Source organism: Lepidothrix coronata, unplaced genomic scaffold, assembly GCF_001604755.1.
Source record: "Lepidothrix coronata isolate B3197 unplaced genomic scaffold, Lepidothrix_coronata-1.0 Scaffold227, whole genome shotgun sequence".
NCBI classification, from domain to species: Eukaryota; Metazoa; Chordata; class Aves; order Passeriformes; family Pipridae; genus Lepidothrix; species Lepidothrix coronata.
The window spans coordinates 1,023,213-1,041,737 of record NW_016690407.1 but is presented as its reverse complement, the minus strand read 5'-3'; the positions used below and the strand labels follow the sequence as shown (position 1 = coordinate 1,041,737).

The window sequence follows — 18,525 nt, the reverse complement described above, 5'->3', positions numbered from 1 at the left end:
GGAAGCTGAACATGAGCCAGCAGTGTGCCCAGGTAGCCAAGAAGGCCAATGGCATCCTAGCCTGGATCAGGAACAGTGTGGCCAGCAGGACCAGGGAAGTGATTCTTTCCCAGTGCTGGTGAGGCCACACCTTGAGTACTGTGTCCAGTTCTGGGCCCCTCAGTTCAGGAAGGATATTGAGGTCCTGGAGCAGGTCCAGAGAAGAGCAACTCAGCTGGTGAAGGGACTCAAGCACAAGTCCTGTGAGGAGAGGCTGAGGGAGCTGGGGTTGTTCAGCCTGGAGAAGAGGAGGCTCAGGGGAGACCTCATCACCTACAACTCCCTGAAAGGAGGTTGTAGCCAGGTGGGGGTTGGTCTCTTTTCCCAGGCAACTATCAGCAAGACAAGAGGGCATGGTCTAAAGCTGTGCCAGGGGAGGTTTAGGTTAGATATTAGAAGGAATTTCTTTCCAGAGAGGGTGATCAGACATTGGAATGGGTTGCCCAGGGAAGTAGTGGATTCTTCGTCCCTGGAGATTTTTAAAAAGAGACTGGATATGGCACTCAGTGCCACGGCCTAGTAACCGCAGCGGTAGTGGATCAAGGGTTGGACTTGATGATCTTGGAGGTCCCTTCCAACTCAGCTGATTCTATGATTCTATGAAAGATCAGAACCAGGACTCGTAAAATACTTTAAGACTGGGAGAGAGATTGTCAGCTTATATTAACTGACAATTTGCCTGTAAATACTTTATTTCCTCTTTTTAGGTTCACAAGATTCACAAAAAAAGTGCTCTAAATTACAGTAAGTTCATTTTACTAGCAACAGTGCTGAAAACACTCCTGTAAAATGTTTTCAAGAGAACCCATGTGTGAAATGTGTTAATTCCAAATATGCAGAGCATATACATATCAAGTTTTATAATAAAAATGCTTCCATTAAAGAACCTTCTGCTTCAACAACCTCTTAAGAGACAAATCAGTTGCACCTCAAAAGAAATGCATTAGACAAACACGATGAACGTCAGTACAGAAAGTATATTCACAATAATCTACAGCTTGCCACTAAAATAGTAACAGCATATGCACATTTTCCCACAAAATTCAGTACAAGAGAAACATGCACTACTACACAAAATTTAATGCATATTCTTATTCCAGAATTGATGTTTTAAGCTTCAGTTCTGAGACAGCTTGCAGAACTCAAATAATTTACTTGATCACAACCGACAGAAGCAGAAATGAAGCTATAGATTTACTTTTAAAACTAGGTTCTCTTTTACCACAAAGACTTGCTACTTCTCTCAGAAACCATTTCCCCTCTGAGAATACTGAGTCAGTAGTATGTAATTGATTATTTCAGGTATCTGTATTTGCAGAGGCATAGCATGGCACGAACTCTTATAAAACTTCCCAGTGTTTCTTGCCTAATCTACATAAATTTAGTATATGACTCTAAATACTATAAAATACCATAACAAGATGGGTCAAATGCACTTAATCAGTGTAAAAATATTAAAAACAATCATTACAATATTTTTCTATTAGTCAAGAAATAAAAGGGGTTTGAAGCCAAAGTGAAATAGGATTTGGATATTCCTTAAATTCTATTTCAGATCTCAAAATCACTACAAATCTTCTTCTCTCCCTCTCAGTTTTGGTAGCACAATTTTTTTTTCCCCTACTATAACCTTAAAGCTTGGAGCAACCACCTTCTTAAATATATTCATGTTTCTCCTCCCTCACCCCAGTAACTGTGCCCTTATAACAATCTTATTTGTTTGCATTTGTACCAGTTGTCTCCCACAGACCTATTTTTACTCAAATTTAAAGATTATCATGACTGCAACAACAGACTGTAAGCAAAACTCTCCATTCTATATAACATGAAGTAGCACTGTAATTTGCTCAATGTACAGAAGAAATATTGGACAAGCAGGTGGGGTAGTTCTAGTAGCTCCTATTCCATCATCTTTCCTTAGCATCATCAAATTCAATTCTCAACTCTGAAATATTATATCTGGTTGCATAATTATGTTTTAAAACACTTCAAGCACATAAAAATACAGTAAGTGTTCAGGGGTGATGAATTTCTAGGCACTTCATTTTCATTTTTTTTCTACAGAAATTCTGTAAATTCTTTTAAAAGTCTCATTAGATATCACTGTGCCATGGCCTGAACCACTTCATGGCAAGGGCTAAATGATACCTTTAATGGCAATTACAAAAGTCTTTCAGAGTAATGAAGATCTATTACACTGTTACCATGATTTGTATTTTAAACAAGATAGATCACCTCAGTTGTACAATACTCTACAACAAATTTCAAATGTTTCTGTACACAGCAACAAAGGAGTGACTTTTATTGTCACAGAGAAAATAAACTGCCCCTGGGAGAAAGTAAGAGCTGAAAAGTGAGTGCTAAGTTGTCAAGAACCAGTACAGTGCTCAGACAACTACAGTGAGAAAAGATCAGAGGATGACAAAAGTTTAAGCAAAGGGAAAACAAAAAGACTTGTTCGTGCAAAAGGTTTGATTTCAGAAGATTTTTTAATAACATTTGCAAAAAATGTTCCCTCACATTTAAAATAAATAAATGGACTCTTTGGGTTGTAAAGGCTGTTAGCTATTTAAGGGATTTATAGTAAAATTAGTAATGTCATTTTCCTTAATAAAGGGAGTAGTTAAGCTGAAAAGTGGTTAGAACAAGTGCTTCTTATGTCTCAGACACTATTTTGTGACTGTGGTCATACCTATGTCTATGTCAGTTTATCCACCTGAGTATAAGTAAAATAAAACAAGCATTAGTAAACATTTCTTTCAGGAGTATTTCAGACCTCGCAGACATGCAGTAGGAAAATGCAAAAAAATATGAAGAGAGATTAATAAGACTCCAATAACTCTAGAGGCACACTTCAACACACCAGGTTATATAGCTGTCACCCAATTTCTGCACTTTTTTCAAGCAGCTGAGGGCATTATATGACACCTCATCTCTTGAACTGCAGAAAAATGTCAAAAGAACTAATCTGTAAATAAGTGAGAGATACATAAGCAAACCTTTCTCATACCAGAAAGACTCTAAAAATTATTATTAGTAACTGACTTATGTTTATTTGGAATGACAATGTTTTCTGGAAAAAACATACTGGTTTGGTTTGGTTTCTTTTTTAACCAGAAGTCCTCACATTCACCTTACAACTTCATGGACAGATTACAGTGAAAACTGAGTAAAGAATGTGATTTTCATGGGTCCTGCTGAAATCAATGGAATTCTAGTGGTTACTAGTGGTCACAACAGTTTCAGCATATGAACTAAAACACAGGATCAGCACCTTATACACAGATTAAAAAATAAACGATTTTTAAAAAATCCTTTTTGCTATGGATTAGACACTTTCTGCAAATAAACAAAACACTGCAATTTCTACTAATCCAAAATTCAGGATTTTGTTATGAAACTCTATGAAAATCCCTCAAGAAGGACTGCTGAGGAGATATGTCCGTGTGACTTGAACTTTTCAAACCTCATAAAAAAGCCCAGTTAATAATTACAACATTTGAAAGGCGAGATTCTTAGGACTGAAAGTAGTCATTTACAGCCATACCACAGTGCTACAGGTAGCATTGGTAAGGTGCTTAGCTGAATGACAGCAAGATTTTAGTATCTACTATTCTGAATCCTCAAAAAACTAAATGAACTACATGATAAACAGAAATCTCAGATTTCAAATTAAACTAACGGGTAGTTGCTGGCATTGAAACCAAACTAGGCTGCTCCTAAATCAGAAATAAAAAACTATTTCCTACAATTATATTTATTGTAGGACTAGTAAGGTTTTTGGTTTAGAAAGTTTACACATTTTAAAAAACATGCTAGATCTGTATCTGCAGTCAATTAGCAGACAATAAATAAAAGTGGAAGGTTTAGTATATTTTTTGCATGTTTAGGAGTTTTTCCCCACTCAAAAAAAATATTTTCCACTTTGTCCCAAACATTATTTTTTTATATTCAAAGTAATATAGAAAAAAAAAGGTTCCTGGTCAGTACCCAGTAATCTGCAAAAGTCTACACCATGTACCAAACAGAAAAAACGTAAGTAAACTAGAAGTCTTTCAGCAGTTCCTTGGAACTTTCTTTCAAAGACTTTTCTATTTTCAAAAAACCACAGTGATGTTGCATCACACATACCTCTTCAGTGCTTTTACCACAAGCTAGTCATATGTCAAGAAGTCCCTGTGTGCAAAGCATTAAAAACAGTAGATGTAGATTATTCCATCCAGTATAGACATGCATCCTGCAAGTAGCTATGAGCATAAAAACTTAGATTACAGCATCACTTCTATTAGAAACACAACTACAAGAATAAAGGAAGCAAGTAGAACTACGCCAATTTTTTGTTATACTTTGGTCATGTAGAGTTATCCCATGCAGATGTTCTGGAAGCTCAGAATGCAAGTTATGAAGTTTAAAAAAGAAACAAATAACCCTTCAGATTTCCCTGAATATTCTTGAACTAAAATATCCAATAAGACAGAATTGGCAATATTCTCATAATCTTTTTACTTTTCAAAATTAAAATTCAGTAGTAGTGCATATACATTCAACAGATACAATAAAGACATTTAATAACATATTCTTCAGCTCTCAATTTCTTTCTCAATACAGTCAATGCATTAGGAAACAACTGCAGCAGGGACAGCTCACATAAGCCACTGTTCTTGTTCTTTTCTGTACTTCTCAGACCACTTCTGAGTAAGCTCTAGGTAAATATTTGGCTTATGTGGTTTATAATCAAGGTAAACCACCTGTCCAGTCCGTTTAGGGACAGCTTTTTCAATCTGAGTTCCCTCGTGCCATTCATTAAAAGATGTAATAGAGATAATTTCCGGTCGGACCAGAAGGGCTGCGCTGAAGGCAGTCTCATAGTACTTCCCATTGACACGATTACGGGTGTTGTGGTTGTTCCATGGTCGGATACTGGTATCAATATAGCCTGGGCCCACACTTGGAATAAACATTAAGTTGTTACTATCACAAAAGGCTTTTAAACCTGCCCAATTATGATGAGATGAGCCATAGGAGAAGCCATTGGTGGCAAAGTACGTGTACATTCCATCAAAACCACTTCTGTGAATGTCATGCTTATGTCTTTCTTCTACAAGAAGTGCAATGAATAATGCATCATACGGAGTATTTCGAATACTCTGGGATCCAGAAACAGTTAGTAGATTTGCCCATATTTCAGGAATTGTTACGTAAGAATCGTAAACGTAAAACATGGGAAGAAATTTGCCTGTGCTGGTCTTCTGCCTGTAAAAGGCCGGATGGCCTCCGTATCTGTAAAGCAAACAAGTATCGTTAAGACAAAATTTGCCATTTGGAAAATACTGTTGAACAATCTGAGCTGAAGACTTTTCTTAAAAACTAATTTAAATAGACAGGGCATAGACTTCAAAACATAGCAATCCATATCCACTCTCAGTCCAGTGTTTGCTGAAGTATCAAATAATGAATCTTCAAAGAACCTTTCAACTACTACAAATTAGTAACTGTCCTGGCTTTGGCCGGAACAGGGTTAATTTTTTTCTTAGTAGCTGCCACAGTGCTGTGTTTTTTTGATTTAGCATGAAAATAACATTGACAACCCACTGATGCTTTGGCTGTTGCTAAGTAGTGCTTACCCTAAGGCAAGGACTTCTCAGTGTCTCATGCTCTGCCAGTGAGGAGCTGCACAAAAAGCTGGGAGGGAGCATGGCCAGGACAACTGACCTGAAGTGGTCAAAGGTATATTCCATATTGCAGAATGTCATGCCCAGTATATAAACTGGGGGAGTTACCTGAAAGGGGGCTGAGCATTGCTCAGAGCTGGCCTGGTGGTCTGCAGGTGGTGAGCAATTCATCTTGGCTACTGTTACTCTCTTTCCCTCTCTTTATTGTTAGTGCCACCAGTAATACTATTAGCATAATTATTATAATATTATTTTGTTTCACTCGTTAAATTGTTCTTTTCTCAACCTGTGAAGTTTATCTTTTCCTTCTCATTCACCCCACAGTGCTATGGGGCAGGGGGGGAAGGAAGCAAGCAGCTGTGTGGTAGCCTGCCGCTGGCTGGGGTTAAACCACAACAGTAACCTAGTGTCAAATTGTGCTACAGTTATTAGTTTCCTCTGAAGGGCAATTCTACAATTCAGTATGAAATAAGATGGTCTAAGCAGCACTGATAAACAAGACAACTAGCAGCTACACAGAATTTGACAAGATGAATTAAAATCACTAGAGGTCAACACATTAAAGCTCTAGGTGCTAGTCTGCCATTATAAAAATGTATATTTAATTTATATATCACATGGTTAATATTTTAACTCCTTTAATGTGAAGTATCATGACTTATGGTATTAACGACCATTGAAAGCAATTTACATTTGAGTATCTATGTAAAGTTCACATTTTAATATTTAAAAAACAGACTGAGATTTGCACCACTGAAATATGAACAAAGTTCCTTACAGTTCTCTTCAGTCTCAGTAGATCTTTATATATTCTCAGAACTTCTACATCATATGCATAAGCCCCCTAAACCAGCATGTAAGAAACCCCAAAGGAAACCATCCCAAAACGACTCACTTGTCAATGATGTACTTGACGTTGTGGTACATACTGCGATCATCTCTATCTTTGTAAGGTTCAATATGAAAAGTGACCTGAAAGGTGAAAACGTAAAAGCAACACAAATGTAAAACACTATTGAATACATGGGCACTGTGTATTAAATGAAGCAAGTACCAGTCAAAAAAAATATATTTCTTCCTTACAGACCAAACATTTTCATCAATACAACTCCTGCACTGCTAAGATTAGAAGCTTCAGATCCCAGGAAGATTGCTATTGAAGTAAATATTTAGGGTTTTTACATTAAAACAAAACACTGCTTTTGTATTCCCTAGGCTACAGCAAGTGGTAATCATGCTTCAGAAAACTTGAAAAGCTATAGAAACTAAAAATGGAAATAAAAAATTATTTGAATGTCAAAGAACTAATTAACTAATGAAACATTTTTAAATTTAATTTCTAACCAATGTATTAAATTTGCTATATATAATGCTCCATGGATAGTTTTCAGTGTCAAAATAGATTTTAAGATATGGGATATGAAAACTTTAATTTAAAATTTTATAGATTTATCTAGAGCAATAAGCTCTTGCAACTACATCTAATATAATGTACTGCTACTGCTCTGAATGTCAAGCTTGGAGGTAATGGAATTAATTAACCTATATATGTGAAGTAATTCCAATGTAAAAATGCATTTGTATTCAAATATACATTTACAGAAGAGTACATTACCTTAATCAAAGCAACTAGTTTTTCAGAAGCAATTTTAGAACAAAATGCATTTAATAAAGTCTTTGACAACTTTGCAACAGTAGAAAATTTCCATTGCAGAGCCAATATTTATCTCTATTAAGTAGAAACAATAGAAAAATAGTATCAGACTAAATCACTAGGACAGATAGTACAGGTTGAAGAGCACTATAATTTCATCTTTTATTTCCAGCTATCAAAACTAGGCAAATCAAAGGGACGTATCTTTTCACAAACTTTTATTTAGCAGACATAATAGAAATGTATTTTAGATATTGGTTTTTGTCTACTGACACTCCTAACATTTACTTTAATAACTTACTAATGCAAGAATGTTTGAAAACTTTACAGTGAAGGTAGCATTTCCTAGTGGTATCTACACTGAATATCTGTATTCCCATAATTATTTCAAGCAGTAACAGCAGCTTCATTCATATTCCAATCATTATCACACTATTGCATGCATTTTTCTTGGTAGCTTATTTCATTTTTCCTTGGTTCCTTTGATACTTGGATGTTAACAAATTCTTTAGATGAGAGCAAGGTGATGATCTGAAAATACTTTTACTTTTTTTCTTTCATTTTAATAGTTTGCTATTACCTAGTGCAACCTATGTCCCATAATGCAATTCACACAGTATTTTTCACAGTTTCAAAATTACTTCTGTATCTGATTTATCTTCCTACTTCCCTCCTGCTTGCCAAGGAATCTACAGTTGCTCCCAGTGACAGGAAATTTCTCTGAGAATCTGCAACTTGCATGACCAACTAAAACCAGAGCTTATGAACAGGCTGTGTTTTCAGTACAGAGTACAGCAACACCCTCCAGAGATGAAACACATACAGCTACTTAAAAACTCAAATGTATTACCTGGCAAGATTAAAATGCAATGCACGTTTTCATTATCACAAAAGGAAAACACAAGTTTTATTCTGAAAATAATAATAATTAAAAAAAAAAATCAAACAACAATTTTAGATTCTACTGATCAATTCACGTAATCTTTATTTGATATGATATTTCACCCATTTCAAGAAGGCAGTAACTTAGCCTTTCTATCCTGTCATACCCTGTAGTAACCATAAAGTCAGAGCACCATCTCTCCGACCTTACAGTCCAAGGCAAAAGTTCCTGGTAACTTCTGGGATAAAGACATTAATTCAAACTCGATCTTCTAAATCTGCCTTTATTACTCATAGATGCTTGCTCGTGATCTCTATGATGAGGCGCCAGCAAGTTATGAAATGCAAAACATGAAGACAGTCCTTCTTCTTTCTCAAAGTTCCTTAGTTTATAGATCACTGTATTCCATAGTATTTTGTAAAATGTAACACTTCCTTCAACTCCTAAGCCTCATTGGAAAACAACATATCATCTTATTTTAAAAACTGTTTCCTGAAAAGAAATAGAAAATAAATACCCACAACACTATACCTTAGATTCTGCATGCTAAAGCAGATTACAATATTTATTCTATTTATAAGGCAATATTTCTCAGGTCCTACCAAAATTCAGTGCAATTCTAAGGCTTCTGTGACCCAAAAGAAGTGCAGCATAATAGGAGACAGAAACAGAAGCCACTATTATATGACAGGCTTCCCTGCCCTACACCTTGAGTAAAAGTAGTAAACTCTTAGCAAGGTTTACTTTCCTAATCAGTCCCATTTTATCATCTAAAAATACTTTACCTTTAGGCTATATTTGTGTGCATAGTCCAAGATAACAGGCACCAAATCATCAGTTGGTTCTCCATTTTCATCAGCCATACCTGGTGGGTACCATGAAAGCACTATTACACCTGAAAATACAAAACTTCAGTTTTAATTCATGCTGTTTAACATATTACATGTACACTACTGTAACATGTAATGTTACATGAGTTAAAATTATTGTTTGATGCGAAACTTACATAATATAAATCAGAATCTCAAATTACTTTTTAACTAGTTAAAAAAAATCTCAGTATTCTCAGAGTGTATTTTAACTCCTCTCTTTGTTTACAGGACTACAAAATAAACAGTGGTTAGATCATCTGTCAAGGGAACAGATCTGTGCTCAGCATCCTAAGCCCAACACTCAAAGCCATTCCCTCCCACTTTTCAGCACAGCATTCTAACCTTCAGTTTGTACCAGGAGGAAAAGAGTGCTCCCCAATAAGGCATTATAGCTATGCCAAAATAGAGCCAGAGAATATGAAGATACACAGGGTATATGTATAACATAGGGTTATAGAACAGTCAAGAGGAGAGGGCTATGCATGTGACGAAAGATTCTTATTTTATAAAAATTTATTCTCCAACATATTTCTTCATTGTACCTCTGGCTCTACCACAAAAAAAAAAAAATCATTCAATATTAGAAGCAGTGACTGTAATCCCACAACCTTCTTTCTTGCTAAAAGCAGTTACTCTGGTGTAATCCACACTTACAAGCATGTCAAATTAGTTTTTAAATTTATTATCTTCAAAAATGCTTGAGTAACTCTCAATAACTTAAGTATGTTACTAGTCCTGCGAAAAAAAGACAACAAATAGAATGACCTGGTACTGTAAATTTTTCTGAAGCTCTCCATGAAAGTGAAGAACACATACCTCTTCAGAAAGGCTAAACCCTTTCCTTCTAAAATAAAATGCTGTCAGATAAACAAATTAGACCTTTTAGATGTGCAGCTGGAAATAATGTCAAGAAGAAGGTAAGTCTGAAAAAATACATAAAATAACTGATGTAGAAATATTTTCCTAACAATGTTATTTAAAACATATGGAAGAAACAAGCAATATGATTCTTTTTCACTAGGTAAAGATTTAAGTACACAAATAAGGTCACTGAAATAGGAAGTACATACTCTAGTTAGCCTACTTTGCTAACATTATAACATTTCTGACTAAAAATTTCCAAACAAACAACTCCAGAATTAGGAAAAAGAAAGCATAAGTTAGAGTCAATACACAATCACGTTCTAACATCCAAACCAGAAGTCTGAGCTCACCATACACAGGAAGTAGTTCAACTGTCTCCATTCCCTCCACACTTCATCAAAAAGTGAATCACAAGTAACACTATCACAAGAGACAGTCTGCTCAAGGACAAGAAAAATGCAATATTTTACTGCATTTTATCACATTATCTTTTATTTTATGCAAAAGAGAAGGACCAAATTCAAATGAGTAAGATGGAAAGAACAAGCAGAACAGTAGCAACAACTTGGGTATCTTGAATACCTCCGACAAGACTCTTCTATACCTTTAGGAAACACATAAAAGTTCAGGCAACGGAATTGCTGATCAAGGAACCTAAACTCACATTTGCATTGATCTTTCCCTGAGAAAGATTACTTAACATTTTCTTTCCTGTGGTTAAAAAAATAAAGTTATGTACCACTTCAGGAGTCTAAAAGAGAATGCACTTGATGCTAAAAACAATATTAAAAATGTTTCAAACCTTAATGATTAGGTGAATGAAAGTGATTCAGTACAAGGTGATTAGCAGTCTGAATAATGCTATGAGCTCTGGTCATGTTGCTCCAACTACATTTACAGAAGCATTCAGAGTTTAATATTAGCATATACGACTGCTAATTTAAAGAGGATTAACATAAAAAGGACCAGAAAGTTCAACAACAAAGAACAACACCAAAAATATATTGAATATTCTTATGTATATAGTTCATCTTATTGAGAGAAACAGAACATCAGTTTCTATTTAAGGAAGATACTTTTGGACAATTAATGAATTAATATCTATTTGTTATTGCATACACAGAATTCAGAGAAAAAAAACCCACTCAATAATTGAACAGACTGCTCCATAACCATGTTAACATGATTTTCTGAAACCTGGTCTTAAAACTGAAGTATAAAAATTTAATACACAGGCTATATATTCCAGAAATGGTTTCTGTATTTTCCATATATGTTATCAGTGCTTAACAGTAAGTCACAAAAAACATGTACCTAACTACTAATACTTTTCTTATATTTCTGTGCTGCTACACTCATCAGACAAAGCTCTGAAGATGTAGGTTTCAGCTGGGGGTTAAAACTCAGAGATACAAAGACATTTACTAGTTTCAGACCATTTCCTGAATTACACAGAAAAAAAAATGGAAGAATGGGTCAGTTGTGTTCGTTGGCATACATAAGGCTGGATAAATGAACAACATGCTGAAATGTTAACACTCATTACCAGTTGAAGCTGAACGCATTTGTTTCATGTGGGCTTCTATGACAGTAGGGTCTTTGGAACTGTAAGATCCGAGTTCAGGATAAAAGTTGGCCCCAATGTCCTCAGGAGGATTATGCCTCCCCTTTGGATAATTGTTTGCAATTTTAGGATCCCAATGCGGCAACAGTGGATGGTTCCAGTGAATATATTTACCGTCAAACTGTGGATTCCCATACCAAGTATAGTAAAATATGTGAAAGTTATAATTAGGAGAAGACAGCTCCTCTTCCAGTTTATTTACAGGAGGCATAGATGCTTTCATAGTATTGACAGCAATACTGTGCAAATTACTGACACGTGTTACAGTATCTCCTTGAACCCTATTCAGTGAATTCTGCTTACTGTCTAAAAGAACTGTTCGTTGTTGAAGCTCAGGCAACAAACCAAGTCCAAACGGATCCCCAAAGCCAGCTCTGTCAGGTCTCAGCGTCTTCAAAGCCATCATTATGGAGCAAATAAACAAAATAAAAAGCAACAAAATGATGCACGTTCTTCTGCGAAATCTTGCCATGATGTCATAGTTCAGAATCCCAACAGAAGGATTTTAGCCGCAACTGATCAAAAGACAAATATTTTAAAGTCAGATTTCTTATTACCTAATTCAACAGTATGAAATGCTTCACAAAGTCTCTACATAATAGAAATAACAAGGAGACAACTGTGATGCACACACTGACTGTGTAACTAACAGACCTTTGTGTGGGGGGACACAAACAAAACTCCATTTTTTTATTTGAGAACATGAGATTCTGAGGTTCTACCACCAAGGACTCAAATATTTCATTAAATATCTTACTTTTGAACTTCATTGTTATCCTAACCCAGGTAAATAACATGAAATGGAAATTCTGGTTACATTATTGCAGAACTATCATGCCTTGACAAGTGCTATTCTGGCAGAAATAGCACAGAAAACAATTAAAAAGCAGAAGCCATGAAAGGAGAATAACAGAACAAGAGTAAAGTACAAAATGGGATATGACGGAACTACAGCTTATGTTCGGAATGCAGGTTTCATTTACTAACCTATTTACTGGCTTCAGACCAACCACCTTGTGTTTAGTTACCCAATATATTAACTAAATACTTCAGCAAATTAAACTTTGCTTTGCAACTTTATAGATCTAAGATTCTAATCTGTTTTCTGAATTACGTAAGCAAAAACCAAGATAGCATTAAGGATGTACCTCAAGCAGAAAGCCTGCAAGTTAGCTGCTGACAGCCAGTTAATACAATGTCACTGCTGCCTGGCCTTTCATGTAGAATTCCAGGGCTAAACTCAAAACAAGACCAACCACACAGAGCAAGATTTGAGTCCTGAAAGTAGGGGGAAGAAAATCAGTATAATGGAATGCCCAATTGCTTTATTTATAACTTTAAGTCCTGTTCAACATTATCACAAGAGAACCACAGAAAAGGATTAACAAAATTTAGGTTACCACCGAATTATGTGGAACAAGATTATGCATAAAACTGACAACACTAAACTGGAAAATCTAAGAATGAATTTCTGATTCAAGAGCCGATACACATAACATAGCTGTGATTTTGTATTTCTGCCAATGACCTCCAAATTTGAGAATCTTATTTTAATTTACTGAGATGTACACAGGTAATTTTAAGATATTTATAAAGTATCTTACCATAATTTCCTGTTAATGCTCTTTACTGATTTTATAGTGCATTAACATATAGCTCAGTTGTCACAACACACTGTTTGCTACTGCTGCAGTAATTTTAGATGAGGAATTTTAGAATATGCTTTTCAACAATATAGCCTAAATTGGATTAGCAGTAATACACTGCCAAAAAGGGAAGTTCTGCTTCCATTTCCAATATTAATCCCTTCATCCTACTGTCTACTCCTAGTCGCTTCTGCGATTCATTTTGTTTTCACACTAAGGTCACTCATTCACTTTAACAGCAAATCCCTGTTAACATTTCAAAAATAAACAAGAAAACCCTTGTGCACTCTGACCTTGTTAGAGAGATGACTGAGCTGAATAAGTATCACAGCACTAAAGTCAACAAAGAAGAACAGAGGGAAGAAGGTAAGAGTACGAAAATTTTATTGTTCATTTTGCCCAACTGGATTGTGAAACCATACCTTTGGCTACTGCCAGGAAAAATGATTTTACATCATATATGCTTTTAGTACTTAAGACTTTGAGTTAAAATTTTGTATCATTTTACATCAAATTACAGGGTTCTTCTTCTATAGCTAACAATCCATCCCAAGATCTTAGAATTTCGTCAAAGAAATTATCTGGAGTGCAGAACATCTTTCTTCTAATAAGAAATTAAATACATTCAAAATACTCCTACTACTTTTCATGACCTTTTCAGTCTTCTTTCAAGTATATTATGCTACCCCTCCCTAGTAGTTTAAGTCAATTTTCAGATTAGACAAACTGAAATTTTCTAAAGGATCACGATTTTTTTAAAGAAAACAATATTATTCACCAGGCTAATGTATTAATGTACTCAGTTTAATTTAACCCAGGTGCTACTGATTTTCATCAAGCAACATACAGGATTGCCAGTGATAAACTACTTCTGCATTTATTATTTTATCTCTTCTCTTCTGTAAAAAAGAATTGATGACTGCAGTGTCTATAATTAGAATGTTCATAAGGTTTTTCATTTGGGTTTTCCTATTCCATATCAAAGAAACAGTTATTTTTTTATTCTTTGCTTGACGTATCTGCTACACAATTCCTCCTATTTCGATTAAGATTTCACTATTATAAAGTGCTTTTTCTGAAGTCAGGAATTGATCTTGGTGCTCTATGTTCTTATTTCAACAAGTATTTTTTCAATGGAATATTTCTCATTAAAGTATACTGAAAAACGACCAGCATGCTTATAAATAATTGATGAGCATCAAGACAGACTCTGGTCTAGCATAGCATATTATGAAGACCCAGTATGCTTATACAGAAGCTCAGCATCAAAGTGAAAAATTTCTAGAACAAGCAATTGATATCTATGGTAAAGGCTTCTTTTTTGGGAAGACATCAGTCTCAATGATGATATAATTTAGCCCTGGCATAGACACATATACTGTAAAAGCTGCACTGAAGAGCTACAGGTAAGCAATGCTTCATATGTCTTTTATTCTTGTTCAGATCGACTTTTCAGAGACAGAGGCAGATAAATTACCCTCATCAATGCTGGTGCCACAGCAGAATGGTTATATCAGGGAAACAAACTGAGCAACCATGCCCTATGAAACAGCTACCTGAAGTTACACCTATCCTTAGAACTGGAAAAAAACTTAGAACACATTTCTGATTCAACAGTCATTAAAGAAAGCTTAGCTTTGATTTTGCATTTGTCATGGACATCCAAATTTTAAAGTATGACTGCAATTTACTGAGGTACATGTCATTCCTTTATACTTATAAAGTACCTTGCCTTGAACTTTCGGGTGCATTTGAATCTAACAGCAATTGCCTTTCTCTCTAGGAAGAAGTCAGCCTGAATAACTTCAGCTTTATGCAGATTAACACCCTACATGCAGTTACTCTGACTCAAAAGCTTTTGGATTCCTACTCCAAGTTTGTTGACCCATCTAGATGTACCAGCCAAAAATGTAAGTAGTTTGAGCTCTTTCTCTTGCCTACTAAATTAATTTTAAAAGAAAAAGCCATCTGTTACAGGTTAGAAGGATGAATAAGTTAGTTTACATGTCTTTTGGTTTCTCCTTTAATGAGTACAGATACTACAGTTCCCTTCATTACACATCAGAAAAATATGAAGCTTTATCATGAAAGGGTAGAACCTATAATTCCATAACATCCTGTCCCCTTCTCAAAAAAAAAATTTGACACAGTTATTTTACTTTTTAGTGTGTAAGCTCCTATACAGAATTAAAAGCACAAGATAAATGTAAGTGTATCTATCCCACTATGACCATCCCTATTCCAAATTAATTTGTTTTTCATTGGTAATAAATAGTATGAAACTCATCACAGCAGGCAAAATCTCCAGATGGTCTTCTTAAAACACCTAATACCTCCATGAAGAAATAAAAAAAAAAGCATCTATGAAAAAAACAGAAGTATTTCCTTAATTCTTCCCCAAACTTAACAGAAAGTCTGTCTCAAGGATAACATCTCTCATTTAAGCCCTTACTTGACAGTACGTTTTTGTTTTTTTTCTTCTTCACGGTAGCTTTTTATACCCTGAAGTTACTCTGCAGGCAAACCTTCTGTTTATCCTTTCCACCATATGAAGAAAAAAGTGTACAGAGGGACAGATGATAAGAGGTTTTTTTCCCCAACTTGTTTCCCAAAATAAGGATGTTTCTTCAGTCAAAGAAAGCAAATAAAACAAAAACCAACCAACCAGAAAAAAAGCTGAGGGTTTAATTGCCCTAGATAATTTTGGTCAGATGATTCTGACCAAACTCAAGTTTCCATGCCTTGCCCAATGGGTTTTGTTTTCCAGGTTTGCGGATTCCAAAAGAGAAATACACAGTGCAAAGTATGTTTGGATATAACAGATTCATCTATTTTAGTAAGAATGAGCAAATACTGTAATTAATTTAATCTGATGTTCCTTAAACTCAACAAATGGATATTCAATACAGAATAGAGGTCTGAAAATCTGATTTTATTGATCAAGTGTAAGGTCATCCAGAAGTCACTGAGGCTGGTAGATCATGCATGGAATCAAAACTTCTAAGCTTATGTTCTGCTTTCTTTTTCTCTAAGAACCTGAAAACTCTGAAGTGACAGATGACCTCTAGACAGAGCTGCAGCTCCCAGGCCTTAAAGGCCCTTCATTCTGGAGCTACAGTACAGATGTGCACCTAGAAACATTACTTTGGTTCCCAAGTGATTGACCAGGTGAGATTTTGTAAACATCCCTGAGGGCTGATAACAGTGTCTAAACCACTATATTTACATAGCACATTCCGGTCTCTGGAACACATATAATAAAAACAACAAAAGCTGACCATATGTTTCTTGTAACTGTTTCCAGCATTAGAAAAAAAAAAACCAGGGAATTTCTCAAAAAGTCTCTGCATATGAAAAATCTTTTTCTAAGATCTTTTTTTTTTAATACCTTGAAAATCATTAATGATGGAAGAAGACATTAAATATGGTCTTTATAGCTGTACTTACATACTAAAAAGATATCCTTTTAACCAATTCCAATAATAGATTTCTTTTTGGTCCACTCAATTCAGAAAGAGGTATTTGAAATATGACAATCCTAACATGGATCACTCAGAAATGTGACTTGAATTTAAGAAAGGCAGCAGCAGTAACAAAACACAATCTTGCTGGATTCTTCATTCTAAACAAAGGTGGTAAGGCAGTGTTATATCATATATAAGTATTTGACCTCGACGTGCCAACGTTCTTCTACTTTGAAAGGACATGGAAACACACCCCTAACTTTGAGCAGCTACAGGCCATGAAAAGAAAGCGACCTTCAGACAGCTCCATCATAAGGGAGCTACCTGCGAACCCGCCCCCGGGGCAGTTCATAGCACGGGCAGCTGCACAGCGAGGCTTTCTGACACGAGCTGAAAGTGACAGAGGGGAGCGAACCCAGACGGCAGAGCCCGCTCCCCTCGCCTGAGCCAGCCATCGCATTTCGAGCGATCGCACTTCTCTGCCACAACAGGGGCATGAGCCGCGGGCGGGAGGAGACGCGGGGCTCCCGCAGAGGGAGGAGGACAGAGGGAGGGCACCGCCCGGGGGAGCCCCGGCCCCTCCGACAGCGGCTGCGGGCGGGGGCGGGCATCGTCCCTTCCTCTCCCGGCCTCTTTCAGCCCCGTGGAGCCCCTTCCCCAGTGGCCGGGGCCGGGCGCGGGCTCCTGTGGAGGGCCGCGCCGTTACTCACCCGCGGGAGGCAGGAGCGCTGCCCGAGGCCGGTGGCGGTTCCCGCGGGAAAACCCGAACGGGCCGCGCCGGGCCGGGCGGGTCCCGCCACTTCAACGGCGCCGGGCGGCAGCCGCGCGTGCGCCAGCCGGGGCGCATGCGCGGGGCCGGGGGGGCCGGGCGAGGCTTGCGCCGGCTGGGGCGCAGGTTCTTCGTTATCCCTTGGGGGGCTTGCGCTGCGCTCACTGCCTTTTCCCTCTGGGAGGAACGCACGTACGCCGGTGCTGAAATGCCCAAGGCAGCCGGTGGGCTTTCAAATAGCTGCATTTTTTTTTTTTCTTGCCTTTTTGCCTTTTTTTCTTTTAACTTTTTTGTTTGTTTTACTTTGTTTGTTTGTTTGTTTTACCCAGAAGGCCTAAAAATCTTTTCTTTAAAAGCCTTTGCGGGATTGTTGGTTGCTTTTCAGCTGGGGAAGAGCTTGCTGAATGGTAACCACAAAATCACAAAAATCACAGAATCAGTTAGGTTGGAAAAGACCTCTGAGGTCATCGAGTCCAACCTATGGCCCAACACCACCATGGCAACTAGACCAAGGCACTAAGTGCCATGTCCAGTCTTTCCTTAAGCACCTCCACTGATGGTGACTCTACCACCTCACTGGGCAGCCCATTCCAACATCTGATCACCCCTTTCCGTGAAGAAACTCCTCACAATGTCTGACCTAAACCTCCCCTGGGACAGCTTAAGTCTGTGTCCTCTTGTCCTGTCACTAGTTGCCTGGGAGAGGAGACTGAGCCCCCACGTGGCTACAACTTCCTTTCAGGTAGTTCTAGAGAGTGATAGGTCACCCCTGAGCTTCCTCCAGGCTAAACAACTGAAGCTGCCTCAGCTACTCCTCACAGGACATGTGCTCCAGGCCCTTCACCAGTTTCATTGCCCTTCTCTGGGCAGAGATAGGCAAGTAATGGCTGGAGAACGCCTGTGGCTCGAATCTGTGGGCAATGCTGCATATAAGAGTGGCACCTCTGCACCCTAAGGGTGGTATTTTACATTAGAGTAGGGTGTTCAACACAGTGATACATTAACAAAGTCAGTGCAGTGGGGTAATTGCCCACCCTT

The 18,525-nt window shown here is 37.1% G+C and overlaps 1 protein-coding gene across 3 annotated transcripts; it reads right to left on the bottom strand.

The window, feature by feature from the left end:
* Positions 1-549: 549 nt before the first annotated feature.
* MANEA (mannosidase endo-alpha) lies at positions 550-17,534 on the bottom strand. Of its 3 annotated transcripts, XM_017834040.1 has the most exons (6): positions 17,429-17,494; positions 12,757-12,886; positions 11,531-12,123; positions 9,034-9,143; positions 6,607-6,683; positions 550-5,319 (listed from the first exon to the last, which is right to left on the bottom strand). In XM_017834040.1, the coding sequence occupies exons 3-6, from the start codon at positions 12,078-12,080 to the stop codon at positions 4,683-4,685; spliced, it is 1,374 nt and encodes a 457-aa protein (XP_017689529.1). In that variant the 5' UTR covers positions 12,081-12,123; positions 12,757-12,886; positions 17,429-17,494; the 3' UTR covers positions 550-4,682. The 3 variants fall into 3 exon arrangements, with proteins under 3 accessions (XP_017689529.1, XP_017689528.1, XP_017689530.1); XM_017834039.1 differs by lacking the exon at positions 12,757-12,886 and having other exon boundaries at positions 17,429-17,534; XM_017834041.1 differs by lacking the exon at positions 12,757-12,886 and having other exon boundaries at positions 11,912-12,123; positions 17,429-17,534.
* Between the last annotated feature and the right edge of the window lie 991 nt (positions 17,535-18,525).